General features: G+C 46.3%; 2 protein-coding genes and 1 long non-coding RNA gene across 14 annotated transcripts in view; 2 read left to right on the top strand and 1 right to left on the bottom strand.

Annotated features, from left to right (window-relative positions):
- Positions 1-5,583, top strand: part of RBL1 (RB transcriptional corepressor like 1) — a 28,082-nt gene extending 22,499 nt beyond the window's left edge. For all 11 annotated transcript variants that reach the window (XM_086853542.1, XM_086853544.1, XM_086853543.1 and 8 more), the window contains 5 exons: positions 537-608; positions 787-871; positions 2,452-2,618; positions 3,034-3,198; positions 3,441-5,583. In XM_086853542.1, coding sequence (XP_086709668.1) covers positions 537-608; positions 787-871; positions 2,452-2,618; positions 3,034-3,198; positions 3,441-3,611 — 660 coding nt within the window. In that variant the 3' untranslated portion in view covers positions 3,612-5,583. The remainder of the gene's footprint in view (positions 1-536; positions 609-786; positions 872-2,451; positions 2,619-3,033; positions 3,199-3,440) is intronic.
- Positions 5,584-9,215: 3,632 nt separating this feature from the next.
- LOC147650300 (uncharacterized) lies at positions 9,216-15,958 on the bottom strand. The gene is made up of 2 exons (XR_015277164.1): positions 11,167-15,958; positions 9,216-10,650 (listed from the first exon to the last, which is right to left on the bottom strand). It is a non-coding gene; the product is annotated as an uncharacterized LOC147650300 (long non-coding RNA).
- Positions 15,939-19,219, top strand: part of SAMHD1 (SAM and HD domain containing deoxynucleoside triphosphate triphosphohydrolase 1) — a 27,559-nt gene continuing 24,278 nt past the window's right edge. Inside the window, exons 1-2 of one of the 2 annotated variants that reach the window (XM_086853551.1) lie at positions 15,939-16,137; positions 16,254-16,320. In XM_086853551.1, the coding sequence (XP_086709677.1) occupies positions 15,984-16,137; positions 16,254-16,320 (221 nt within the window). In that variant the 5' untranslated portion in view covers positions 15,939-15,983. Of the gene's footprint in view, positions 16,138-16,253; positions 16,321-16,500; positions 16,821-17,562; positions 17,682-19,219 lie in introns of those variants that run through there. The other variant, XM_086853552.1, reaches the window with a different exon arrangement.

The following is a 19,219-nucleotide window of genomic DNA, read 5'->3' as shown; positions in this document are numbered from 1 at the left end:
AGTGTGAGACCTGACAGCTTAGCCAGAGACATTGTCTCCTGGATCCTATTACAAAAACTGTTGCTTGTCTGCTCTTAAAATTACAAATGTATGGCTGAAAAACAAAGCACTTCAACAAATGAGCTTTTTTGAAACAAAAAATCAAGGTGAAATTGCATGTGTGTACATACCTGCCTAATGTCTTGTTCAGGATTTCCCCACTTTCTGTTTAGAAAAAGTTAAGGGATCCAGTTTCCAAATTCACAAAACACATTTTTGACTTTATAATATTTCCTTTCCTTAATTTCAAGTGTCACTGGAAGAAAAGTCTGGAAAGGAGTAATGCCTAAGCATTATAAGCAACAAAAAGCTTTAGTAACTAAGAAACAAGAAATTCCTGAACAAGAAAAACCTTTATTGTTTTCATGCTTTCATCACCAGAGATATATTTTAAAATTATGTATTCATAGTAATACTCCTCGAAAAGCTACATACTGGACCTGAGCAGCCCAGCCTTTGTGCTTGCACTTGTTCTTCAACAGTCTTTTCTTTTCCAGGTAACCAAAGAGGAAAGAACTTTTCAGGACATAATGAAAAGTTATAGAAATCAGCCACAAGCAAACAGCCATGTAAGTCAATAGCATTTCCTTTACTTTCTTTAAAACTCAGAGGTGGCTTTTGAAGTCTTTGTGCTCATAAAAAAAGTCAAATCCTCTGCAGTGCAATACTTGTCCCTGTTCAGTTGGATTTCATCTCCTGACTTCCTTGCTTTCCTTGAGAAGAGTGTTTTTCCCTGGTGTCTTGTAGGTTTATAGGAGTGTCTTGTTGAGAAATACTTCTGATGATGTCCCATTGGACAAAAATGCAAACCCAGATATGGAGATGACAGAAGGTGAGTACAGAAAAGGAATCTGCTCTCTTCAGTAACATATTTGGGACTTTTAAAGAACTGGACTGTCAAGTAATAAGAAATGGAGCAAATTTTATGGTTTTACATATATTAAAGAAAAAGAATTGTATTGTTGAAAAAGAAAACATCTTGTAAGTAGCTCTCCTGTGTATTAGACATGGAAAATACACTTCCTAGTTGGAAAGAATATTTCATTTCATTTACTTAAATTTAGTTGCTCAGGGTGGAAGTACTTTCTTAGTGTGTCAATTATACTGTAGTTTCTTCTTGGACAGCAACACTGATAACAAAGAATGAGGATAAACAGTACCTGGAATATTATCGTGGGGATTTTTTAATATCACCTATTCTGAAGACTGAAGTAGGGGAAACTTGTTTCTGAAAATAAAAATGCTAACTCTCCAGGACCACAATTTTCTTATACTCAGGTTTCTTTTAAATAGGTAATGCTTTCTTTGCTCTAGGTTAGAGAAGAAAAGGGATAAGGGTGGTATTTGAGAAAAGCTTGAGAACTGTGCCATGCCTCTTTTGAGTGACATGTCAGGAAATTGAGAAATCCAAGCCTGTGTGTGAACCCATGAGCAGAGCAGATCATATCTGAACCCATGAACAGATATGTAGCCAGGACATACATGGAATTTAGTTCTTTGTGGCAAATTCCCTCCGAGTGGGATTCATTTGCCTTAATGAGTATTAGAGCCATTTTTAAAGGCCTGTTGAGGATTCTACCAGGGTCATGGAAAGTGCTGATCTCATTTAAATCCTGTCAGACACCTCCACAGTTACTGGATGACTTGGAGTATCTGAAGTGATATACTTGGTTACAAAATTCTTCAGTGGCTTTTCCTACCAGACTTCCTTCAGTTTATGGACTTGTGCCTCCTTTACATAGTATTAACTCTTGTGCTTTTGACACCAGTTCACAGGAGCTGTGCTTGTGTTGTGAGAGAAGGAAGGCAGATGGGCATTTGTCCTTCTATGGAGACACAGAAAGTTGTATTCAGTAGCACTTCAGCTTAGTTAAGGGAGAGCAAACATTAACAGAAATCCACTTGCTGTATGGCTGCAGCTTTTCCCACTTTACAGAACATGCCTGAACAAATGATGTCATGACTTCTTTGGTGCAGATCTGAGTTGAGCACCAAGTTTTTCTTCACTAACTGATCACAAGACTCAGAGAAGCCAAAAGCTGGGAGCTATCAGACTGCTTAAAACTTGGTTTCAAGAGCATGTAGTGGCTTTGTACCACTCCCCAAAATAATCATGGAAGAGGGGGTCAGTTGTGCTACAGTTTCTTGCTACAGCTATTTCCAAGTTGGGAATAAAGGTTGATACTGGCCTTTTTAGTCATAACTCACAAGCCTGTTCACAGCAATTGGTAGCTCCTCCTGATATTCATAAGCACCTGCAGCACACCCTGCTCCTGGCTCAAGCACTTTTCTTGAATTCCTCTCATTGACTGGTCAATTTATGGGCAAGTTCATGCCAGTTGTAAGTTCAACTCTGAAGTTCCTGGTTTGCCAATGCTGTAGTTTTGAAATCTGAAGCTCTCTTATTATTAGACTCATCTGTGAAAGCTGGCGGCTCCTCGGGACAATCTGCAGCGGAGAACTCGAGTGAGTCAGAAACAGAGGAGAGAGGAGATCTTATTAAATTTTACAATGCAGTCTACGTAGGAAGAGTAAAATCATTTGCACTGAAGTACGATGTCACAAACCAGGATCACGTGGTAAGTAAATTATTTTGGAATTAATACTCACAAAGTCATTTTTCCTGACAGTTAAACATATGTCAATACCTTTGTCTTGTCACCTGGTGTGGGTCAAGTCTGATAGTTGGAGGTAATGGTATGAGCACTTGCTTTAACAGCATTTCAAGAGATCAAATGCAGATGCTGCTCAGTTTGTGTACCCAGTTCCAGCTTCTTTGCATCGATGCTATACCTACTTGCTCAAAAGCCTGTGGACTGTGTAAGGCATCTGGCAGATTAATTCTGTTACTTGATTGTTACTTGATCTGTTGTTCCACTGTCACAAGATCAAATATTCTGAAGACCTGGAAGCATATTAATCTTCTCTTCTGTGAAGTTCCTGTTCTCAGGATGTTCCAGTTGAGCTGCTGTGCACACGTGTCCTCTCTTGCAGATGGAAGCGCCCCCACTGTCGCCGTTCCCCAGCATCCGGCAGCAGCCGGTGTCTCCCCGGCGCATCTCCCAGCAGCACTCCGTGTACGTGTCGCCTCACAAGAACGGCACCTGCCTCACACCTCGAACTGCTCTGCTCTACAAGTTCAATGGCAGTCCTTCCAAGGTAGAGAGAAAAACAAGGCTGAAAGTGATCAGTTTGAGGAAGGGTTAATTAGTCTTGGGATGTGATCTAGTGCAGTTCTGATGTGTTGTAATGAGGAGTCTCTCACTTTGCACTGAAAGGTAGAATTCTGTGTGTAGAGTCCATCACTGAGAGGTGGAGGATAACCTGTTCTCTGATATTTCAGACATAGAGCAAGTTTGAAATGGAGACAGAGTAACTCATTATTTTTGTCTTGATCGCAGAGTTTGAAGGACATCAATAATATGATAAAACAAGGTGAACAGAGGAGTAAGAAGCGAGCAATAACAATTGACAGCGACACTGAATCTCCCATGAAGAGACTCTGCCAGGAAAATGATGATGTTCTGCTAAAACGTCTGCAGGATGTTGTCAGTGAAAGAGCAAATCACTAAAAAACTTCTGTTTTCTGTGGGATCTCTTAAGTTATGCCAAGTTCCTTCAACACTGAATTTTCACCTGACTTCCACAGGATGCAAAAAGTAAGAGTTATGTAGGAAATACCAGTGGTCTTCATTCCCAAAGACCACATTGTGCTATGACTTACTCTGTGCTGTTTTAGCAAAAGAGTGTTCTGTGAAAGCCATATTGGATGTTGCCTCATTTAGAGCATCATGAGTTCTGAGTGTAACTCGGCTTGTAAGACCAGTTTTATTGTTAGAATAAGAGTGATAAAGAAATGAGTTAAATCAGTGAAGTTTCCTCAAGCTTTTAGTATTTGGAGAAGAAACTTGCAAAGTGCCTTATTTTAAAAGAATATGGAATTTTACACATTATTTTACTTTGGAGTAACTGGAGGGAGGAGAAAATAATTGTTTAGCCTCAAGAAGAACTGAGCAGTTTTGAACTGTCAGAACTTCCGTTAAAGTGTAGGTTGTGACATGTATCTGACAGTTTTTGCAGTAACAAAGGCAATAATCTAATACAAATAGTAGTGACTTAGGTTGGACTCTGGTAAAGCACTGAGGTACAGTTCTGTGAGCCTCAATTCCCTTTCTCTTGAGCCAGTGGTGCTCCGTGTTGGAAGCCACAGAGCAGCCTGCCCTAGGTGCTGTTCATACGGATGGCAGCTCACCCATGAAGAAATACAGTTAAAGCTGAAATCAGCAGCTGGGGCTTGGCCATCTCAAAGCTGTTCAAATGCACAAATTCATTTAACAAATTGTATATCTTTTATTTTTTCCTGAAGACCTTTAGCCTCTTGTGTAGTATCTACACTGAATGTAAGCCCATCACATAAGGAGGTGTGTGTGAGGGTTTATAGCTGTTGAAGGCTTGGATTCACTGGAAAAGTATAAATTCCAGCATCCAGTTCTTGTGACTGAATTTTTAATGCTGAGGATTTGGTAGGGTCTGTTTTACCAAAATGGAGAAAAGTCAGTGTTTACTCTTTACTGTAAATCAATAGTTTGATTTTATTTTATAATTGTATTTAAGGTTAGAGCCATAGAGAAACTTCTCAGCACTGTAATTTTCAGTTTCTGTGTAACTGAACTGAAAAAAAAAAAGAACGATTACATAGGACTTATTTGGGGGTCTCTGTTCCCTTCATTGGATGGGTGGGTTAGTATGTGCTGTGAGATCCACAGCTCTAGGGGAGAACACTGCCATGATTTTGAACAGCCTCAGCTAATGAATCTAGCCAGCAGTGATGAAGGACAAATTGATTACAACGTGTAGGTGTGCAGGGATGCTACTCAGCAAGGAGTAGAAAGTTCACAAACTTGGTTTTGAGTTGTTAGTTACTTGAATATTTGATTTATTTTTTTTTTAACTTTTTTACTTTAAAAAAAAGGGTGCTTGCCCATGGAGAGCTGCAGTATGAAGAAATGGCCATACAGTGGAGGAGTCATGTAGATATTTGACTTCCTTTAATTTTATTCAAGTTTTAATGTTTGTCTTCAGATTTTGAGATAAAAAGTGGAGGATTGCAGCCTTTCTGGATAGGAAATGTATGGTTAGGCATGACAGCATCAGTCTTTCCACAGTATGGTATGATGAGTTTAGTTGACATGGTTTTAATTCAATGTCATGTGCAAATCTCCTGGCGTCTCTGCTCCCCACACTGTCAGTGCCTTCTCTGACAGCAGACAATTCATGGAGCCAAAATCCTTATTAACTGTTGTTAGGTGTAGTGTCTCTTCATTAGTGTCTCTTCATTCTTCATAGTTCTCTTCATTTTCGTATTAGGAAAATGAATGTACTACAACTGGATCCAGTTCAAAATTCTTCACCTTTTTTAGGTGATCTAAAAACTATTTTAGGCTTGTTGAACAGCTAAAACAATAGCTTACATGGAAGTTTTGTAACAGTTTCAAAGTGCCTTCACATGTAAATCTGTATTTTATAATAAACTACTAAAAAGTATTTTAACCTGTGTTGCTGTATTTCCTGTTGTTTTGCTGTGCTAATTAATTAAACAATGCCTTCCATCTGCATTTTCTGTAATACCAAAGACCTTCATCATTTTTATGCTCAGATTTCATTGGGATTTTTTTTTCTGTTTGAATTCATGATATTTCATGTGTTTTGTGTGAAGTTTCCTCCAGAGGTTTCTTTACAGTTTGTGCTTCAGTCAGGTGTGGATTCTGGGAGAAGGTGAGTAATAAATTGCATGGAGTCACCAAAAAGCACCTAAAGGGAGAGAACCCTGCAGTGACAGGTGATGTTCCCACAGAGGCAGGTGTGACTCCAACAGCTGAGCTGTGGGCTCCTGATTAATCTCTGAGCAGTGCAGGCATGAACTCCAGGTGCTATTCCTGCCTGTGTCCCTCCCAAATACGTTTTAGAACCAGCCTTGAACAGGTTCAGATCTGTACCAGCTGGTGTCATGCTGGTTTTGTCACTCGAGGTAAGCATAAAGCTGGCATGAACTCAGCTTTTCAAATAATTGCTGTTTATCTGCTCTACAAGGAAAAAAGTGGCCAAACCGTGCGGATTCTCCTGTAATGACTTTGTTGCCAGAGCTTTTATTTTAGAAGACTAATCTGTAGTTTGTAGAATCACAGAATTATGGAATATTCTAAGTTGGAAGGGACCCACAAGGATCATCAAAGTCCAACTCCTTGCCCTGCACAAGACACCCCAACAATCATAGCATCATAGAATGGCTTGGTTTGGAGAGCACCTTGAACATCATGTTCCTCACCCTGGGCCTAGGAGCATTCACCAAGTGCTCCTGGAGCTCTGGCAGCCTCGGGGCTGTGCCCATTCCCTGGGGAGCCTGGGCAGTGCCAGCACCTCTGGGGGGAGAACCTTTCCCTGAGATCCCCCTTCCCTGGCACAGCTCGGTTCCTTCAGGTCCTGTCACGGGGAGCAGAGATCAGAGCTGCCCCTTGGGAGGAAGCTGCAGACCTGATGAGGTCTGACCTCAGTCTCCTCCAGGCTGAACAAACCAAGGAACTTCATATGGCCCCTCTATGCCATTGACTGTCTTTGTAGGCCTCTGTATATGCTCTTTAATAGCTTTATATCCACACCTGGAGGCACACCAAACTGCCCCTAGGACTTGAGGTGAGGCCACCCCAGTGCAGAGCAGAGCAAGACAGTCACCCCCTTGCTCAGCTGGCAATGCTGGGCCTGATGTCCCCCAGGACAGGGTTGGCCCTTGGGGCTGCCAGGGCACTGCTGGCTCCTGTTCCACTTGCCCTCAGCCCAAACTCCCAGGTCTCACCACTGCTGTGGTGCTGCTCTCCAGCCTTTTATTCCCCAAACTGTCTGCATACCCAGTGTTGTAGTCCACAACTGCAGGATCAGGTCCAGGGGTGTTATTTTCTGGGAACCAGCATGTAATACAACAAGATACACCTCTGTTCATGAAACCATTTATTCAGCATGGGAACAACTCAGATCCAGAACAGAGAGCCCCGAACAAAAGCAGGGCAGGGGTTTTGAAGGACAGAACTCTTGAGGGTCTCCACCTTTGAAGGTGGAGTTCAGGTTTAGGGACCACTAGAAACACAGCAAGGGAGAACCCCCCCAGGGACTCAAACCCAATCAGAACTCCTGGGCCACCCTTCACAAGGGGTTTGTGGTGGGACAACTTCATCCAGGGCTCACATGCCCATCCCCAAACACAGGGAGTCAAAATTCACACCCATGAATACAGCCATGCCTCTCACGTTAACAATGCTTATCTGAAACTAACTCCTCACCTCCCTGAGGCACCTCTCAATATCTGCTTTTTTTTTTCTGTTCAAATTTTGATTAGGAGCTTAAAATGTTTCCAAAACTTACACCATAAAATCTCACCTCCTCCACAAAGCACCCACTTTGCTTTGAGGGACACTAAAAACCCAACAACAAAACACATTAAGCAAACAAACAAAAAAAAAAATAAATTAAAAACAAACACTTAAATCTCGGACAACAGCCGGGCAAATGAAACAGTGATGGTACTTAATACAAACAAAACGGTTTCTTAGTTCAGTCTCTTCCAGTTCTGGATTTTGTTTTAGGAAGGGTGCAGTTCTTAAATCTCCTCTTAAGAGGGGCAGAGTTCTTAATTTTCAGCTTTGGCTTTGGTCCCGAAGATGTGGGCGTTGCCACTTAGATGTTCTTGATGAAACGCTGGCCTTCAGAGCTCGGTTCCAGTTTCGATTTCCCTGGATGGCGTGTTGCCCATGATAGAAAAGGCAGAGTCCCCAGGGGTGGAGCAGCCGAACAAAGGGGTGGGAACGAAGCAGGAGTTACTGGGGGAAGGGAAGGTTCGGGACAGGAAAAGAAGGAGCAAGGCGGGAAACAAGGGATCCCAGACCGCGTGGCCAGAGCCATATTGGGATGGGGGGGGGGGGGGGGGGGGGGGCGGTCCGGGACGGACTTTCCCGGACCGGGAACGGGGAATATGGAAAGACAGGGGGTGAAGGAGGACACGGAACGGCGGGCAGACAGCAGCAGACCTGCATCACTCTGGATGTTCTCTGTCCCTTGCCTGCCTTCAGGAAAACAGGGGATGGCAGAACGACACAGGGTGATGGGGAGTCAGCAGCAGCCCTGAGCCATCTTGGCATTTTTCACCCTTTGTCCTGCCCTTAGGAACAGAGGAAAGGGGAAGATACAGGGATGTATACACCAAAAAAAAATGAGGGACTTCACAGAAGCCAAAAACAGTCCACAGGAAGAGCCATACTGTCCATAATCGTCCATAATGTTAATATTGTCCATAAAAGTCCTTCCCATGTATAAAAAAAATAAAACTGTCCATAATGTGAGAAATAAGTTAGAGAACTCAGATGTGTTGTGAATTCATATTGTAAATATTGGCTTTTCACAAGTATTATGATAAATGTTATATGCTATATACTTTTTGCTATATTCTTCTCTCTCTCAGCAAGTTATAGGCTTAGATAGGAATTCTGAACGGTAGGGATATGTTTCATCCAGACAAGGCAAGATAACTCCAACAGTCAAGACAATGGGAGGACCAAGCTGTTTTCAGTGGAAGGACAGTGGAAACCAGGCTGTTATCAGCAGCAGTAAAAGGAGACCAAGCTGTTATCATCAGCCAGGACCAGGCTGTTGGCAGCGGAAGGATAGCCTCCTCCATGTGGAAACTGGGAGCAGTGGCGGTGTGCACGACCCCTCGGGCCCCCACCCAAGCTGGTTCTTCAAATAAAGCCATTAAAAAGGACCTCTAGTCCTGCCCATTCATTTCACATAATACGTCTCATTGGGTGTTGTTAGATGTTTGTCCCAGTGTCTGGTCTCTCGGCCCCCTACACCTCTGTAAGCTCTTTTCCCCCCATGCCTCTGAGGCATTCTCAATGTGGCCCTGCTGCCAGGGCTCTCGAGTCCTCCTTTCTAAGGCAGGAGTCTCGCCGGCTCTCAAACCATCAGCCGGGGATTTACGGAGTGTCCATAGAGCCGGTCCTGCTGTTCTCCTGGTGCCTCACTGGATGCCCATGTTCTTTCACCCTTTGTTGTAGTCCACAACTGCAGGATCAGGTCCAGGGGTGTTATTTTCTGGGAACCAGCATGTAATACAACAAGATGCACCTCTGTTCATGAAACCATTTATTCAGCATGGGAACAACTCAGATCCAGAACAGAGAGCCCCGAACAAAAGCAGGGCAGGGGTTTTGAAGGACAGAACTCTTGAGGGTCTCCACCTTTGAAGGTGGAGTTCAGGTTTAGGGACCACTAGAAACACAGCAAGGGAGAACCCCCCCAGGGACTCAAACCCAATCAGAACTCCTGGGCCACCCTTCACAAGGGGTTTGTGGTGGGACAACTTCATCCAGGGCTCACATGCCCATCTCCAAACACAGGGAGTCAAAATTCACACCCATGAATACAGCCATGCCTCTCACGTTAACAATGCTTATCTGAAACTAACTCCTCACCTCCCTGAGGCACCTCGCAACACACCCAGTGTTGTCCAGTCCCAGGTGCAGAAGCTGGCACTATTCTTTGTTAAATTTCATGTGGTTGGTTATTGCCTGTCTCTTTGTGTTCCACCCTGATGTGCTTGGGTCTGAGCAGCAGGGCTCAGCTAGAGTTGACTTAAAAGTTGAATTCTGGGCACTATGTGATTAAAACCATATGTATTATTTAGCTAAAAAGAGATGAGTGAGATGCTTATGCAGGCTGTTTAACACCAAACCAGCCGCTTTAGAAACTTTCACATAAACTTGTGTAGTTATCTGTAAGAAATGTATCGTTTTAAGAAACTTTCCCAACTGAAATGAAGAGGCTTGTGTGTAGGCTATTCCAAGGAAAAACCCTCCCTGGGTTTTCCAAGGCCTGGGCTCTGGCCCCTGCTGGTCGTGAAGTGTGCCATCTGATCCAGGTGTTTCTGTGCTAAAAATATAATCAAGTCATTTTGACTTGCCAACTTGGGCCTATAAAAGCTGGATCCAATTTTGGGGCAAATTTAGAGAGCTCAGCTACAGGTAGACACAGCAGGTAGGATTTCCCCAATTGCTGGGAAGGGTTCTCCAGGTCCTTGCTGCAAACCAGGGCTCTCCAGCAAATGTGGACTCTGGCTGGTGGTGGAGTATTCAGGCAATTGGTGTTGTATTTTCCTCAGTCACTATCCTTTGTCTCGAATAGCAATTATTAGGTGCATTACCTTGCTTATTTTTGCCTATTGCTAAAGCCAAGCATGTAGTTTTATTGAATGCATCATTTTACTTTTGTGTTACCTTAATATTCATACTAAAATAAGACCATTATTTTCATTGGTGTTTGTGTTCTTTAAATTGCCCCTGCCAATTGGCAGAACACTCCCATGTCACCAAGTTTGCTCACACTGACCATACTTTTTTTCTGCCTTATCTCCAGAGGAAAATCCCTGCTTGGCCAAGCTGGCCTTCTGCCTCACCTCTTGACTTCAGGTATGTGGGAACTGCCTGTTCCTGTGCCCTTAGGGTGTGGTGCTTAAAAAATTACTGACCCCCGCACCTTCAAAAGCATTTCCCCTGAGAACCTTACTGACTTAATGTAGGAGACGCTTTCTGGGGACGGTCAGAGACACGGCAAAGACCTCTATAATCGAGTTAAGTGTTAGAAGTTTATTTCAGGGCGTGGGGTAGAGAGGTAGAGAGAGAGAGCAAGAGAGAAAAAAGAGAGAGCGAAAAGAGAGAGAAAAGAGAGAAAAGAGAGCGAGCTCTTCTATACCACTACTTATATAACCTATACCTTTGAATATTCTATTCCTTAACTAACCAATCTTTCTAAGTATACTAATATAGTAACATTTGTGTACAACCTATAGAAATCGCTATTTTTGCATATTTTTAGTTATCTCAGGGTCCTTCAGACCTTTCCTTATAAGGCTGGGATGAGGGGTCTCAGCTTGGTTTTATTGCAGGAAAGAATGTGTTCTGGCATACCAGCCCGGTTGGTTTCTTTGAATTATTCAAACCGTGCTATCATTTGTATTTCTTCCTTAGCCTTTCTGGCTACAAAATCATATTTATAATTTCTTTCTAATTCTACCTTCCCAACAACTTAACTCCTAGAGTGGACTGAACTCTGCTCTCCTCATTGCCGGGGTGGAAGTTTTACTGACACTTTTCCTCCAGTAATTTAAAACTGGCCAAGGCGGCCACTGATTACCACTTCCCTTACAAGACCCTCTCTGGTAGCAACAAATCATGGAGGGCACCTTTCCTGGTTGGCTCCCTTAGTTACTTGTACCATGAAGTTGCTCACACTGACCATACTTTTTTAGGAATTTTCTGGACTAGTTTGTACCAGCTATGTGGCGTTCCCAGTTAACATCTGGCAAGTTGAAGTCAGACACTGACAAGGGTGATTAATTAACAGATGTTCCTCAGTGTCATGGTCCTGGCTGTGTGGCCCATGGTAGTCACCAGCTTTGTTTGTTTGTCCCTTAATCTTACCCAAGGATTAGTTACCAGGCAAGGGAATGAAGAGTGTTGTAGCTGTGAAATCTGGCTGGCTTTTGATTTTTATCTTTGTAAACTTCCTTTGCAGGTAAGCCTGCCAGTGGGGGACAGCATCATGAGCAGCCTGAACACAGAAATTAGGCTCTTGCATTCCAGACCTGCAAACCATCCTGGCTGCTGAAGGGGTGAGGGATTTCACCAATTCTTCAAATGAAAATATCACCTCCTTAACGCTCCTTGAAGTGGATTCAGATCTTCTATGTTTACTACAGCTCAGCTTTCTAGAGTCAAAGTTAAAAGGCTGTTAATAACCCTGCAGAGAATACCAAAAAGCTGCTAGCTCTTTACATATAAGCACTATATTAATATTAGGTCGCAACATCCCAAATGTACTAAGATATAGCCTTAAGAAATATTTGTGGTTAGATTGCAATTAAACAACTCGGGGAATCGAAACTGATTTTCTCTTTGGTTTCCTGTTAGGAATTACCCTTCTTGTGTTGCTATTTTGTGACTCATTAGGAGTTTTTGTTGATGTCTGTGGAGTGATAGGAATTGAAACTGGGGACACAATACGAAGCCATGAAGAAACTGTAAGTGTGCAAGCAGTGCTGGGATCTCAGACAAAGGAAGCTGAATGTGTCTTAAGGCCAAAGACGCTGAGTAAACAGAGATTACTCAGTTTGATGACTTTGATTACAATAATCAAAGTTTGCAATAAGCACATAACTCATCTCCCAAGCAGCAGTTCTTGAAAAACTGGTGTCAGATGAACATGATGCCAAACTCCTAAAACTTTCTAACTTCCTTGCGTGACCAGAAGTGCACTGGAGGACAAGAGCATCAGAGGCAGGGTACACTTACTGTTCCCAGCCTGCCTGCAGCCTGGGCTCATGCTGCTCTGGCTCCATCTGAGCCACAGGGCTGGGCAGAGCTGATGGGGCATAATGGGCTCATATGGTGCCTCATCCTGAAGGGTTGTACACCTGAGCAGTGGAGAACATTTGGTTTAAGGGAGCCCACTTTTCCCTGCATGTGTGCACCACAGCAGTGCTCCTGTGATCCAATGCTGCCTCTCAGCTGAGGCACAAGGAGCTTGGGCTGCAGCAGCTTTACTGCAAGCACCTTCTCTGTCTTCACTTACATGTCATCCCTCATGGTTCCCAGCCACAGCTCTGCAAGGGTTTAGTCACACAAATTTCAGCTAGTTAATGTGCAAATATGGGGCTCAAGCAGTTGAGCTTGGAACAGTTGGAGCAGTTGGAACAAACTGGTGCCAAGTCACAGGTGGCTTTGCTGTAAACTTTTCAGCTCCTTGGTAGCAAGTTCGTAGCACTGCTTCATGGAGTCCACCAATGGGGAGTCAGTCCAGTGGTGGATGCCCCAACCCTGGGAGTGTTCGAGACCAGGTTGGATGGGGCTTTGAGCAACCTGGTCTGGAGGAGGGCTCTCCTGCCCATGGCAGAGGCAGCTGGAACAAGATAAGGTTTTAAGTCCCTTCCAATCCTAGCCATGAACACCAGGAAAGTGATACAAGAAACATGTAAAGTGAAAAAATAAAGAGCCCTTACACAGGAATAATTTCTCTTCAGGTTGAATTTGACCATGTGCCTTGAGTTTTGTTTGCCATTGCAGGGGGCCTGGTTGGCATAATTTTGGGTTTATCTGCTATGTTGCTTGAGCAGAGATAACTGGGTTTCCTGTGTATGCAGCAGGAGGCAGGGATGGGGAGGCACTCAGGTCACCTCTATTGCACACAAACAAGACCAAAAATAACTTTTTCCTCCTTTCCCCTTTTTCATGTGCTTTGTTTGATTATAAAGGAATTTGTTCTATTCAGAACAACACCCTAGTGCAGTATTTATTCTTTTTCTTCCTGCTACCCAGAAGTGAAACTAGTAATCCCTGTCTTCTTGCCGTGCCATGTGTTCATCTCATGTTACAAAATCAGCAGTTTTTTGATTGCATCCAAGACAGATGTCCTGTTCTTTCAGGATAATCCTCCCTTGCTGTTTTTTAGGCCCCAAATGCAATGCTCTCCCTCTTGAATTTTTTTTTTTATAAGCTCTCCAGATGTATTGGGCCTGTTGATAGGATATGTGTCCTTCAATTCCCTCCCCTTCCCAAAAAGCTTCTTTAGGTAGAGCTATATATACAGCAGGTTTTGACACTGCTTAGAAGTAAATAATGGACTGGTGATCAATTATTCCTTAAAAGGCCAAGCACCAGTGACATTTGTGTGCCAATTGTGTAGGACAGATGAAATGGAGAAGATGGGACATTATTTTGTATGGTTGTATTCCTTAATGGTTCTGGCCTGGTTTTGCCTCCTCAGTGTTGCTTCCAAGAATAAGTTTCCTGTAAAAGGGTGGGACTCAGCCAGTTTCATTTCAGTGCTGATGGGTCAGCACTGAGATACCCAGAGGGAATGGAGAGAGACTCTCCTCCAAATGAAAATCAGACAGCAAACATTACATGTACTTTGCTAACAAAAGCCAAGAAGTGAGAAAGCAGGATATCTCCTTACAAGAGGAAATTATTGTAGCATGACAGTGGAACATGTGAGCTTTGCCCCTCAGAAACAGGGACTTCAAGAAAAAAATAAAGGACTATTTATTATTAAGATGATTGGAGGTTTTTGCAGTTATTTTTTCTCTCCTCTACACATCTGAAAGGGAAGAGATGGGGAGGAGGATGCAGCAACTCCAGACATGCACTGTGTTGGCTTGTGGCTGGCTGCCAGGTCACTCAAGCCATGCTCTCACCTCCCCTCCTCAGCAGAGTGGGAGAAAATACCACAAAACAGCTTTGGGATAGAGACAGGGAGATCACTCACTAGCTTTTGCCATCATGGGCAAAAGACAGAAACTGAGGAAGATAAATTGATTTCAAATTAAAAATTTGATTTAAACTAAACTTCCTAAAAGTTTAACTAAACTAAAACCACCTTCTCCCTACTCTGCCCTTTTGCCTAGGCTCAACTTCATGCTTGACTATCCTACCTCCTCTCTCTGCAAGTGCTGCAGGGGGATGGGGAAGGAAGATGGGGTCAGTTTGTAATGCTCTGTCCCTGCTGTCCCTTCCACCTCACACTCTGCCCCTGCTCCAGCATGGGATCTCCCCACAGCTGAAGTTCCTGCTGGGAGTCTGCTCCTGCGTGGGTCCTCCGTGGGCCACAGCTTTCTCAGGGCAAGTCCAATTGCTCCAGCGTGGAGTCCTCCATGGGCTGCAGGGTGGATCTGCCTCATCATGGTCTGCACCCTGGGCTGCAGGGGAATTTCTGCTCTGGTGCCTGGAGCGCCTCCTGCCCTTCCTTCTTCTCTGGCTTTGATGCCTGCAGGGCTGTGGTGCTCACATCTTCTGGATCCTCCCTCCCAGCTACAGCTGTGCTACAGTGGATTTGTCTTGGAAGCCTCTTGAGCCAGCTCTGCCCAACATGGGAACAGCTTCTGGTGTCAGTGTACAGAGGCCACTCCTGTCCTTCTTGTTCCCCAAACCTGGCCATGTAAACTTAGCACACATATACATACTGCTGAGGGATAACATGTAACCTTCCCTGTGGGAGCCCTGGCAGCACCGCAGTGAGCACAGCATATGCTGGGCATCATAGAACTGCTGGGTCACACAGGGAGCTTGGAGGTGTCCAGGGGCCTGGATCTCTGGGATCCCTGTCAGTGCTGGTGGTGGCGGTGGAGCAACAGGCTTCTCCCAAGGAGGAGTGCCCAGCATGCCCTCAGTCCATGGGGTTGCTGGGAGCAGTGAGTGGGATCCCCTAGATGTCCTGGTGAGAGTATCTCATCCTCTGGGCACCGTGTGCAGTGGCACGTGTGGCAGACACAGCTCTGAGAAGGCTGTCGAGGTAGATCGAGGCAGCAGGGATTTTGCCAGCCTTGGTCTGTGGGCTCTGCAATGGGGACCCGAAGTTTTAGGCCCCTTCTGGGACCTTCGTGGCACTCAGAGGCCTGGGGCAGCTGAGCTGTTTTCAGGGATATTAGGACATTACATGTGAACGAGGCACGTAAAAAACAGTCCATATACCTGTGCCTGGGGCTGTGGAGTCCATTACAATGGCTGGGAGCAATGGGGCACCTGGCAGCTGTGCTGAGGCTGTTTCAATGGCCTGTGATGTCCTTGGAATAAGATCTTCAACGAGTTTGGATTTAGGTGCCTTCAAGAGGTGTTGTTTGAAGGCAGCAGTGCTGTGGCATCACTTATTTTGGGAGCACCATGTGGCAGCTGGTGTTTGTGATGACGGCTGGGATTTGGGATGATGACCGGGCAGCGCCGGTGCAGCTCCAGGAGCCCTCAGCGGGGCTGGCCGCCATGCCGAGGCGCGGCTGAGGGGCCGCCACGGCTGGTGACGTCACTACGCGCCGGACCCCCGCGCCAGTGGCGCCTGCGCGGTGGCGGTGCGGGATGGGGAGCCCGGCGGGCCCTCCCGCCAAGCGCGCGCGGTGCGAGAGGCCCCGCGGCCCCGGCAGCGACCCGCGGCTGTGGGACACGGAGCGGCTCTGCCAGCACCTCTCCCGCTGCGGCGTGGGCAATCCCAGCCTGCTGCGCCGCTTCCGAGGTACGGCTGGCCGGGGCCGGGGCCGGGGCCGGGGCCGGGGCCGGGGCCGTGGCCGGGGCCGTGGCCGTGGCCGTGCGGTCCCGCCGCTGGCGCTGACGCTTCTCTTGCTCCCACAGAGAGTGGGATCACCGGGAGGATGCTGCTGGACCTGCCGGCCTCCGCCCCCGAGCTCATCCGTGTCTGGTGAGCAGCGCCCGCCGGGAAAGGGGGACCGAGGCCCAGCAGCTGCGGCGGGCGGGCCGTGCCCGCAGGGAGCGGCTGCAAACGCGCATGGCCGGGCCCAGCGCGGCTCTGCACCGCGGCCGCCCCAAACGCCTCGAGCGGAGCTGTGCGGGGTAAAACGGGATCGCTGGGGCTGATCCCGGATCCTCAGAGCAGTTCCAGTTCCCTGCTGATCCCAGCACAACCAAGGCGCGGATGCTCGCTGCCCAAATAACCATGAGAAGCAAAAAACTCGATCCTTTAGAAAAGGTTTAATGAAAATCCCCTGGGTAGTGGAGTGTCGCTGGGAGCACAAAAGTGAACTCCAGGGGTTCTGACGGGAACTTAATTTTCTGCTTGAAGTTGCTGCTGCTGCAACTCCAGGAACGACAGCCGCCCCGATGTTTGACAGAGTGGGAGGTGCTGCTCAGGAGAGACCAAGTGTCACCCGTCTCCCTAGGAGAAATCCAGGGCATTGTCAGGTCAGCCGTGCAGCAGCTGCTGGGGCTTGGCTCTGTTGTGCCTGCAGGGCTGTGGGGCTGCCGTGGAAAAAGAAGGGTTGTTGTGTGTCCTGGCAGAATAGGGCCCTGTGGGTGAGTGGCCAAGTCCTTGCTGCCGTGAGCCCCCACTGCCCTGAGCAGGCTGGAGCAGGTAGTCTGGCTGGTAGTGGTCACCTGCTGCAAGCACAGGGACACTGGATGCTGTTCTAAAGTGTGTAAAGGATTGTTCCCACCAGTGAGGGAATGACTGGTCCCAAAACCCTTGTAATCTTTCTGGTGGTGAATATTTTCTTGCTTTTCTGGAACAGCAGAGAGTATGAATCTCTCCTGCTATTCTGTGTGTTGGAAAGGCCCCTTGCCCCTTCTCTGCCCCACTGGGGATCCTTTCTTGCTCCCCTCTACTGGGATGTGAGCCTGCTTGCTCACCACATACTTCCTGGTGGTTTTTAATCTTGTAATGTCTTTTCTTTACTCCTTTGTTAACCTTGTTTATACTGTTTCCTTCAAATTTGTCTCAAAACCCACCTGCTGGCTCCAGCTGTTTGCTGATGTTGTGGTTGGTGGCCCTGCGGTAGGCTGGGTGTGTAATCTGGCAGGTCCACACAAGTGCAGAGCTGTGCTTTCTGCTGGAGGCTAGAGCACTTTGGTGTTGGCTCCTTGGGTGAGAACTCATCGGAGCTCATGCTGTGCGAGGGGTGAAGGGATCTTATGCTGTTTTATTGAGACATGAGCATGCAAAGGGGAAGTGGGAAAGGAGGAGGTGCCTGGGCACGGGTACTGGAAGAGAATAAAGAGCTGGTGTGACGCAGCGGGACACGGCAGAAGTGCTGCACTTTGGACTAGGTAAGACGTGCTGGAGTCATTAAGGTATTTTTGATTTATCTTTTTATGGAAGAGGGGTTTATCTGCAGCTGTTTGAAGTGTGCAGATAGAAATGCTGTGATGTCATGGAAGGTGGATGAAGGCTTTGTTAATTGCTGAAATACCAGGTAATTGCCTGACTGAAATGATAAGCTGGTGTCTAGTTTTATTTAGGACTTGCCAGGAGGCTGGTTGCTTCTAGCAGGGAAAGAGCATCAGGTGTCCAGGACACATTGGACATGCACAGCCAGTCTGGGGAGTCAGAGACTGTGTGTAAGTGCTGAACATGGGTCGCAGGATGAGGTAGCCAGGATTCCCTCAGCATGGGATACGAGGTATTGTGAGCACAGGGCTGTGGAGAGCTCTCAGTTGGTGTAGAGAGCAGATGGTGCCGGTTCACAGGCTTGTCAGTTTTCTTTGTAGCAGATATTGTTAACTTTGTATAAGTTTCCTCCTGTGAGATCTGACATCTTGTTTCTATTAAGCTGAAACTGTTGAGAATTGGATGAGAAATTGCTCAAACTTTCTGCTTTTTGTAAACATCTCTACTTTGCACAAGGAACAAGTCTTTTGTTGTCCTGCAGTAACTTTGATCATTTCTCTGTGAAAGGCTACTAATCAAAGCATGTCTTTAGTTCCCTAGGTCCCTGGATGTTCAGAAGGGAGAGCTTGGGCAGGTGGTGCCTGGAGGCAGCACAGTGGGTTTCCCCGGTGTTCCCATGTTGCTGGCACTGGATGTTTCGTGTGACATGCAGTGTGCTGCGTGGTGAACACATATAATGAGTGGGACTGTCTGGGTAACCTTTCAGGCACAGGAAAGGGATTTTCTGGTCCTTGTGACCTGTGGCATGAAGGAGGGTGTGGACAAAGCAGGGAGGGGAGTGGATGAAGAAGTGCCAGTTGTCACCATTTCCAAGCAGCCAGCAGTAATGCTGCTTAGGCTGTTGGAGGAATTCTGCCTGCAGAGCCCTGGAAAACTACAATCCTGTGTTAACAGGATTTGTCTTGCTTAGGGGGGTCTGACCTTGTAGACTTCAGGTGAAAAATGCCTTGTGGCTGTTTTCTGTCTGAAGGAGGAAAAAGAGCAGGGAAGGTGGGGCATGCAGGTAATTGATCCAGGATCCAGCATGCAGGATCTAACCTTTTCCCGGTTCTCCTCCCCATCCCACCAGAGCAGTGAGTGGCTGTGTGGGACTGAGTTCCTATCTGGGGTTAATCCACAGCAATCCTTGGTGCCCCGTGTGAAGCACAAAGGGTTGTGATTATGACAGATCTGAACAGAGCATATTAAAATATGAATAGTGTGGCCATCAGAACTAGGGAAGTGATTCTTCCCCTGTGCTGGTTGGGCCACTGGTTGTGCCACACCTTGAGTGTTGTGTCCAGTTCTGGGCCTCCTGATTTAGGAAGGATGTTGAGATGCTGGAATGTGTCCAGAGAATGGCAATGAGGATGGTGAAAGGTCTGGAACTCAAGCCTTATGAGGAGTGGCTGAGGGAGCTGGGTTTGTTTAGCCTGGA

Source organism: Cyanistes caeruleus, chromosome 16 (assembly GCF_971803275.1).
Source record: "Cyanistes caeruleus chromosome 16, bCyaCae1.hap1.1, whole genome shotgun sequence".
Lineage (NCBI taxonomy): Eukaryota > Metazoa > Chordata > Aves > Passeriformes > Paridae > Cyanistes > Cyanistes caeruleus.
Note: the sequence above shows the minus strand (reverse complement) of the source record. Positions and strands in the feature narration are given on the sequence as shown.